Genomic DNA, 8,683 nt, shown 5'->3' with positions numbered 1-8,683 from the left:
GAGCACATGCATAGTTTGTGCACAAAAATGGGGTGATGTTTTCCCTTTTAACATAGGGCCAAATCAACCCACCCATATTAACTTTTCATGACAGAATCTCTAAAAAAGGCCACACCATCCTTAAATTGTTTTGGACTTAATTTGGTGTTGTCATGCAATTAGGTTTTGCAAAATTGGCTTCTGGACTGACAGCTTCTATTGTTACAGCATATGGCAATCAGAGAGCAGCTTGTGGCAGATGTGATGTTTATTCACCATTTGCTAGTTTTAGATTTAATGATGTCATTCTAATCAAAGCAAATGTTAGATGTGCTTGACATCTAAGGAGTTTTGCAGCCCCCCCATCATGTTTAAGCCGGTTCTGTCAAGTGGAAACACGTCAGCTCTGAATGCATCTAAGTCATATTTAAGAATCAATGATGCAATTTACTGGAGGTCTGTATTCCAAAAATCCATGTTTCTAACATGCATTGTGTTCCTCCAGCAGACTACAAAGACCTCCTATTACAATAAGTGAGCTCATTAGGCATGCGACTCCCTCATCTTGCAAGCTGTTGCGATAAGCAGCTGTTGCAAGAGGGTAAAAGGTTGAATTATCAACTTGGACAGCACAGCACTTCATTCAGCCAGCCCAGTAAAGTATTTGAGCAATAACTCCATTACTGGAGTTAGATCTTTGACTACAGCATACAAGCAAAACATCAGCAATATTTCAGTGACATGCTTCCCCACACCCAGCAAGCAAGACACTCCCAGAGATTAATTGTCAAAAATTTATTATGAAAGCTTCAATAGCAGCAAATATTTCAATAAAAGTTATTGCAGTATTAAAACAGATCTGCAGAGTGACCCAAGAGGCCTGTTGAAGTCTGTCTGCTTTGGAATATCTGCATTTGTTTTAATAACCAATCCCCAATACTCCATAAATATTGATACTTTCTCCTGTGTTTTGCAGACAGCACCAACAGTTCCTAGTTACAGTACTCTAATCAGTCCTTCTGGAAAGTTTTGGCCCACTTCCCTCAACTTTCCCTCTCCCTTCTGAAACAGCTCCACACAGCCAAACTTGCAATACTTCTTTCAGTTCCATGGTATGTCAGCCTCTCCACGGTTGCAGCCTGCTGAGGCTCACTGGTGAGGTGAGCTGTTTTCCTCTGTCTCCTCTGTAAGAGCCCACTGCATGCCAGTCTGAGGGACTTTAATCCAGTCTCTTGACCAGGCTAATCCATGGAATCAGCAGCTTGTTGCACATTTTGGTGAACGCACAGCACGTTGAGAATGCAACAAAGATTTCAGCCTCCCCAGTGCACCAGGTGACCGTCACTCAGGTAGGGTGATAGTTGGCACCCAGTCATTGACATTCCTGCTCTCTTCGCAAAACAAGTTCAGCTTCTCCAGAGCTGGGTCCTTCCAGCCTTCTTCATTCGGGTTCTGCAAAAAAGAAAAAAGTTGCACACCATGAGTGCTGCCCGCCAGCTGAGGTCATCATAATATTTACAGAAGCATTAGCTTAGGACTGGAAGCACTTCCAGACAGTTTCTGTCCTGACACAGACAAGACAGGAAGCAGAGATGCTGCCCTTGCGGACAGCGGAGGAAATCCAGTTACGAGAAGTTCTGCCTCCTCCTCCTACAACTACTACTCAGCTGACTCGCTGCGTGCCAAGCGCTCTGTCTGTGCCCGGCAGAGGACTCGCCCACCCGCAGCGGAGCAGGGCCCGCCGGCCGCCCGGGACACCCACCGTGATGAGGATGCAGTGCAGATCGCGCGGCTCCCCCGAGTCCTCGCTGGGCCCCACGATGGCCGCCAGCTTGGCCACGTCGTTCACCCGCACGATGTCGATGTCGTTCTCGCAGCAAAAGGCTTGGATCAGAGTGAAGTGGATCTGCAAGGCGATATCCCCCTCGTCCTCCTGATCCGCGGCCAGCACACAGAACGCGACGTTGTCGGGGTCGCTGCAAGAGGGGAGCAGCCTGATGAGTCTCGCGGTCGGCGCCGGCCGCCCCGCTGCCCCGCCGGGCTGACTTACACACTCCCCCCCGGCCCCGCCACCGTACTTACACATTCATCAGCTTGGCCGACTCATAGACGCCGGCGGTGAGGCAGCCTCGGCGCTGCGCTGACACCAGCAGCTCGTGGAGGGCCGTGCCGGCGCCCTGCATCCTGCGGGCCAGGAAAGGACACAGGGTCAGCGCGGTGCCGCCAACACAACCACTGCCGCCCCGAAACCATCCGCTACCCGTTTTCCTCGGATCCCCATTGCCCACCCGCACGTACCAGTCGTGGCCCGCAGGCATGGGCTGCTGTCCGTGGATCTCCTCCAGAGTCATAGCAGTTAGTCCGCACAGTCCCGCGGCTCCCTTAGCTCTCGCTCTGCGCACGCCGTGAGCACTCTGAAGCGACAGCCGACCGGCGTGCGCTACTTATAGCCCTCGCGGGCGCCTGCCCTCCTCCCATTGGCCGGCGGGGGAGAAAGGGGCGGCTTTATTATGCTAATCAGCGCGCGCCGGAGAGGAAGCTCGGGGCGGGGGGGGGAGGGGGGCGGGAAAGAATGGCTCGTGCCGGGAGGCCACGTGGGGCGGGCGGGGGCGCGCAGGCACGCGCCGAGCCCGAGCCCGAGCCGGGGGTGCCGGGCCCAGTCGGCGGTGCCAGGCCCGAGCTGACGGGTATCCGATACCGGCGGTACCAGAGCTAGTAGAGCGATTTGCGTCCAAGACTTGGAACGGGAAATCTGTAGAGTGCGGGAGAAAAAAAAATTAAAAAAAATAAAATAAACGAAAGGTTTTATTAATATGGTTTCTGCAAATGTGAACGCCGCGAAGGGATAGTCCTGTAACCAGGGCTGAGGGCAGCTCTCCAGAGAAGGGCCCGGGGCTGCGCTGGGCAGTCACCCGGTGATGTTGGGCAGTGGCCCGGCTGCAGCAGATCCCGCCGTGCGTGTGCGTGCACAGGAGCAGGGCCAGCCGGTGAGGCCGGTGACAATCCCCCTGTGCCCGGCGCTCACGGGACAGCAGCAATGCCGTCTGTCCGGTTCGGGCACCCCCAGCCGGGAAACAGCCGAGACACTGCAGCAAGGGCAGGGGGGCACCGAGGGGTCCAGGGCTCTGCAGGCTCAGGGACCAGGGCCAGCTCAGCCTGGGGAAGGCAAACTGCAGCCCCCAAAACCTGTGGGAGCGATCATTTGGAAGATAACGCGAGGGTCTCCACAGCAATGCCTAGCGGAGACGCAGGAGACAATGAGCCGAATGTAAATCAAGAGGCTCAGATGGGATGTAAGAAAAATCCTTTCTCCCTGAGAACAGTCAAGCAGCGGAGCAGGCTCCCTGCCAGGGAGGCTGTGTAAATTTATTTCATCCTTGAAGGATTGCCCCGGTGCAGACCTGCTCTGAGGCCACTGGTAATCCTTCTGCAGGCTGTACTGGCCTATGATCCTGGGGAGGGGGAGTGGTGTGAGAAAACAGATTATTTTTTTTTTCAGTCGACCTTTATTAAAACTTTGGACAGTATTTATAATTAATTCAAGGGAAACGAGTGTGATTGCTGAACCCAGATTTGAACCTGTTTTTCAACAAACCAAGCAAGGAAAAAACCCACATTTTTCGCTGCGAATGAGCACAGACTAAACGTTAAAAGGCAAATCACTTTTCACGTCCCTTCAGCGTGGCTTGGGCTGAAGCTCACGGTTAGCACTTGTCTCTAGCGAGTCACCGCTTCAGAGCAGCCCGAGCGGCTTCACAGAGGTAGTGGAGAGCCACCTTGGGGTAACCTGCGCTACTGCGACTGTCCGGACCGACTCCAGCGGGCTGCACACGCAGACCTCTCTAACTTGTCAACCTTGCTGTTCACTAGCCTACAGCCGCATCGTCCCCATCCAAGTGTGTTGAAACCCGGGGATGTCCTTTCCAGTACTTCACTGGGAGTCCTGGATGAAGCACGTCTTATCTGACTTTATATGCTATACTCTGCTCAGTTTCAGTCTCTTTGAGCAATAGTTTCCAAAATGCCTCTCAAACTGAGCCACTTTAATGAGCTGCCGTGTTTCTACTTCCAGTTGTTTCTAGCCCTGGTGACACTAGTGCCCTGGTGACACTACAGGTGACAGCATTCGACCTGGCAGTAATCACTTAGTGAGTTTCCATTTTAGACTAGTGACAGCATAGGCATAGTCTGCCAGATACATCCAGCCTCTCTAAGAACATTTCTCTGCTGTCTACAGAGCTGTCAGTACTGGGGAGAAAACTCTTCATTGTAAACACCAATTCTCAAGCCTCACAATCTTTTTTACCCGACTAACATGCAAAGACTCGGAAACCAAACCAGTGACCTGTAAGTCTGAATTTGCTTAAGAAGGGCATAAACTCTTAGTTTGCTTTCTCTAAAAAAGATGTGAGAAGTTTCCAGAAAACTATCTCCTGGCCTGTACTCAGGCAAGTGCAATTGTCTCCATTGCTGGAATTAGCATAGTGTACATAGCATGTATAGTTCATTCTCAAAAGATAAAAACCCTTCATACGTATGCCTCTTTCTTTTTCCTGTTTATTTTTTTTTCTCTCTAAGCATATAAATGGGGATGAATGCAGGAGTATAGCTTGAATGGTAAGATACATTAAGTGGTATGTCTCTTAGAAATATTCAAGGGCCTATTTCTGATGAATTAGGTGGAAAATCCAGAACTGACTCACAACTTTGAAAGATGCTGATATCAGCTATGACTTTGATGACTTTCTCACTACAGTAAAAGTGAAAGTTACTTGAGATGGATCTGAATTAGTAAGCCAAAGTAACTCAGAGTGGAGAACAGTGTATATGTATATGTAACAGTAAAATATATATAATTGTTTAGATAATAAAGTGATGTATGGAACCTTATTAACACATTAATCCTTCGACATGCAAGTTTTCAGTTTCAGCTTAATGATGCTGCACCCTGGAATTAGGGCTTCTTGACATCACACTTTTCAGTTTGCCCCATTATTCCCGGGTCTCCTAGCACAGATGGTGCTGAAGGCCGTAAAGCATTCATTGCTAGGTACTTGATCCAGCTTATTTCAAGCCACAGTATCGACACCAGGCCTCTGGCACAGAAGAGGAGGTGTGGAAAGGAGAGCTGTGCAAAGCCTGCGCTGACCTCTCGTGGCCGGATCGCTGCTGGCTCCCGCGGCTCCGAGACACGGCTCCCCTCCCGCTCCCGGGCCCGGAACGCTTACAACGGAGACATAGGAAGAGAAAAAACAAACAAACCAACAGACAAACAAAAAAACCCCAACCCCCCCCCCCAAAAAAAAAAAAAAACCACCAAAAACAAACAAACAAACAAAAACGCAACAAAAACAAAACTAAACCCCAAAAACCAAACAAATAACCCCAAACCTAAAATAACAACAATGAAAATAAGTAAGCGCTAACAACAGCCAACCAACCAACCAACCAAGTAGACTTTGACGCATCCTACATAAAGAAATCCCCTAAAGTGTGTTACCTGATCCACAGACATGCTTGAGGGTAGGAAGGCTCTACAGAGACCTGGGCAGACTCAGTCAGTGGGCCAAGACCACTCCCTGAGGCTCAATAAGGCAAAGTGCTGCCCTTTAGTCTCAGCAAACCCCTGCTGCGCTGCAGGCTGGGGGAGAATTGGCTTAAGAGCTGCTGGGCAAACCTGGGGGTGCTTGTTGAGAGCCAGCTCAGTGTGAGCCACCGTGTGCCCAGGTGGCCAAGAAGGCAGTGGCATCTTGGCCTGAACCAGGGCAGTGTGGCCAGCAGGACAATGGACATGATAATCCTCCTGTACTTGGCGCGGCTGAGGCTGCACCTCGAGTCCAGTTTTGGCCCCTCTGACACCTCCAGGACATTGAGGTGCTGGAGCTTGTCCAGTTAAAGTTCAACAAGGCTCATGGAGGGACTGTCAAACGTCTTATGAGGAATGGCTGAGGTAGGTGGGTTTGTTTAGTCACGAGAAGAGCAGGCTTAGGGGGGACTGTGTCATTCTCTGCAACTCTCTGAAAGGAGGCTGTAGTGAGGTGGGAGTTAGTCACTTGTACTGTCCCTGCTGTGAGAGGACCAGAGGAAATGGTCTTCAGCTGAGACAGGAGAATCAGATAAGATATTAGGAAAAAAAAGTCACTGTTAGGGTGCCTAGGCATTGGAATAAGTTGCCCAGAGAGGTGGTGGAGTAACCATCCTGGGAGATTCTTAGGAGGCACCTGGATCTGATTCTGGGTAATGTGGTTTAGTGGTTTAGAGTTACAGTAGTGCTGGGTTGGTAGTTGTACTGGATGATCTTAGAGGCCCCTTCCAACCTTGATGATTGTATGGTTCTAAACCAGCCCCCCAGTATAAAAGGTGAGAGACAGAGTAAGGGGGAGATAATATATTCAATCCCAAGGAAGGCAAGGAACCCGGCAGAATTTAACAGATAAAAGTGCAAAAGCATTGCGGCTGTCTAGCTGAAAATAAACATACGCTTCGTCATTTTGCAGAGGAAATAGCAGCGTGTCTCCAGCTGAAGTGCAGCACTCACAGACATTACCTCTTGGCCTAAGTGAGAGGAGACTCAAACCTTCCACATCAGAGAAGGCTTGCAAGCCATGGTAATAGACAGCCCAGCCATGGGGCTCCTACACTGCACTCACCTGCCTAGTGCTGCCCTGGCTTGTGCTGCACATCCAGACTTTGCATCAGAAAGACTCTCTTTACCAAGGCAGACCAGTCCTTTCAGTCAGATGGAGTACTCCCTCCTCAGTGTCTTTCCAAATCCATCTCCCTCTCCCTTTCCATTTCCATCTCCCTTTCCCATTCCAGTCCTCCATCCATTTCTCCTCTCTTCCAGACCTATTATAATCACCCAGCAAGCTGCTTTCTCCAGGTGTGGCATCTCACAAAACAAAAACAAAATCAAAAACTTTTCTACTGAACACAAGTTTTAGGAGGCTCTACAAATTGTCTGGTTAAATTCAAGCTGATTTTGAATTTCTAGCAGATCAACAGGTCACCTACCTAATCCTCATATAATTTCTTTCTACTGAACCTAAAACAGATACTGCTGATCCCCACACCTCGTAAACCAAGTACATAAACTTTATTCTGTGAAACTTCGGCCACAGAAGTGACACTAGCCAAGACCAAACATCGACAATCTGTAGGCAACAAGGATGTTTAATTTACTGGGAAAGCAGTGAAGTGAGGCTTTTCATAGCTTCTTCTTAAAAAAAACCAAGCAAAACAAAACAAAACAAACCCCATCCAAACAAAACAAAACCACAACCAAGCCAACCAACCAAAAAAAAAACCAAAACAAAAAAACAAACAACCATGCATATCACAAGCCTTGCTTAATAAAAAAAGCTGTGGTACTAGAAGCAGCAGTCTTCTCAATTAAGAATTCCACTATATAGTTAAAAATTTTTGAGTATTCTCACAAATATAAGTGCAAGGCTATAGAATGGAGAGCACTTAATTGTTTGCATAGGCCCGATAATTACAGAATGTTGTGCAGATGAGCACAGAGCCCTTATTTCTGTCATCTTTTCAGGCTTAGCACTAAAAAAGGGCAAAAGCACTTCTTGCACTAATTTTGAGTATTTTCCCCAGCAGGTTTGCTTTCATTGCAATATTGCAATACTTAAATGGAAATAGTTAGCAATTTCAAGCCTTTTTTCCTCTATAGTAATGATCTATTTACTGTTTAGATACAGCATTCATCTAGCCATGTGATGAATAGTCACATATAGATCACCATAGAATCATTTAGGTTGGAGAAGACCTTTAAGATCATCAAGTGGAACCCTTTGCCCATGATTGTCATGTTCATTACTGAACCATGTCCCTAAGTGCCACATCTGCACATCTTTTAAATACTTCCAGGGATGGTGACCTGACCACTTCCTTGGGCAACCAATTCCAGTGCTTGACAACCCTTCCAGAGAACAAATTTCTCCTAATATCCAATCTAAACCTCCTTTGGCACAACTTGAGTCTGTTTCTTCTTGTCCTATCACTTGTTACCGGGAAGAAGAGACAGACCCACACATGGCTTCACTCTCCTTTTAGGCAGTTGTACAGTAATAAGTTCTCCACTGAGCCTCCTTTTCTCCAGGCTGAGCACCCCCAGCTCCCTCATCTGCTCCTCACAGGATTTCTTCTCCAGACCTTTCACCAGCTCCATTGCCCTTCCCCGGGTACACTCCAGCTCCTCAATGTCATTCTTGCAGTAGCACTGCATATTTGGGTTTTGTATTTTAAACAAGACCATCTCCACCAGGAGTGACTGATGGACTTACAGACAGGAGATGTTTTTCTTTTCATGCTTATCTCCACTGTTACACTCCTGAGGGACCCACTCTAGTGTGCATTATAAAGGGAAAAAAAAGCCAAACATAGACTGGTGAGCTGCAAGCGTCTGCAGCAGTTTCCTCCCCAGCCCTGTGCTGAAATCTGCGTAATTCACATCCTATTGGAGCTGAGAAGGGCAGTCCAAAGCAGTAAATCAGTTTGTGGGGGATAGCTGATTACACATCAGGGAACCTTCTGCAACACCCCAGCTCACGAGTCTCAGAAATACTGGGAGGCATGACAATCTTTCTTTTTTCTTTTTTTCTTTCTGTTTTGCGTTAAGAACTGCTGAAAGCCAGGTTTTCTTGGCAATGCTTTCTTTCCATCAGATCAGAATTTTATCAGGGCAGGATTT

General features: G+C 48.3%; 1 protein-coding gene across 1 annotated transcript; it reads right to left on the bottom strand.

Annotated features, from left to right (window-relative positions):
* Positions 1–759: 759 nt before the first annotated feature.
* On the bottom strand, positions 760–2,422 carry GADD45G (growth arrest and DNA damage inducible gamma). The gene is made up of 4 exons (XM_074532899.1): positions 2,278–2,422; positions 2,062–2,163; positions 1,742–1,955; positions 760–1,431 (listed from the first exon to the last, which is right to left on the bottom strand). Exons 1-4 carry the CDS (start codon positions 2,328–2,330, stop codon positions 1,321–1,323), a joined length of 480 nt encoding a protein of 159 aa, XP_074389000.1. The 5' UTR covers positions 2,331–2,422; the 3' UTR covers positions 760–1,320.
* Positions 2,423–8,683: the final 6,261 nt, after the last annotated feature.

Source organism: Zonotrichia albicollis, chromosome Z (assembly GCF_047830755.1).
Source record: "Zonotrichia albicollis isolate bZonAlb1 chromosome Z, bZonAlb1.hap1, whole genome shotgun sequence".
In the NCBI taxonomy this organism is placed as follows: domain Eukaryota; kingdom Metazoa; phylum Chordata; class Aves; order Passeriformes; family Passerellidae; genus Zonotrichia; species Zonotrichia albicollis.
This window is presented reverse-complemented; position numbering and strand designations above follow the sequence as displayed.

Excerpts from the sequence above, each read along its gene's own strand:
- GADD45G (XM_074532899.1), bottom strand. The coding sequence starts at position 2,330 with ATGACTCTGGAGGAGATCCACGGACAGCAGCCCATGCCTGCGGGCCAC. Across the intron at positions 2,164-2,277 it reads ATGCCTGCGGGCCACGACTG|GATGCAGGGCGCCGGCACGG; the intron begins GTACGTGCGGGT and ends CCTGGCCCGCAG. Across the intron at positions 1,432-1,741 it reads TGCACTGCATCCTCATCACG|AACCCGAATGAAGAAGGCTG; the intron begins GTGGGTGTCCCG and ends TCTTTTTTGCAG.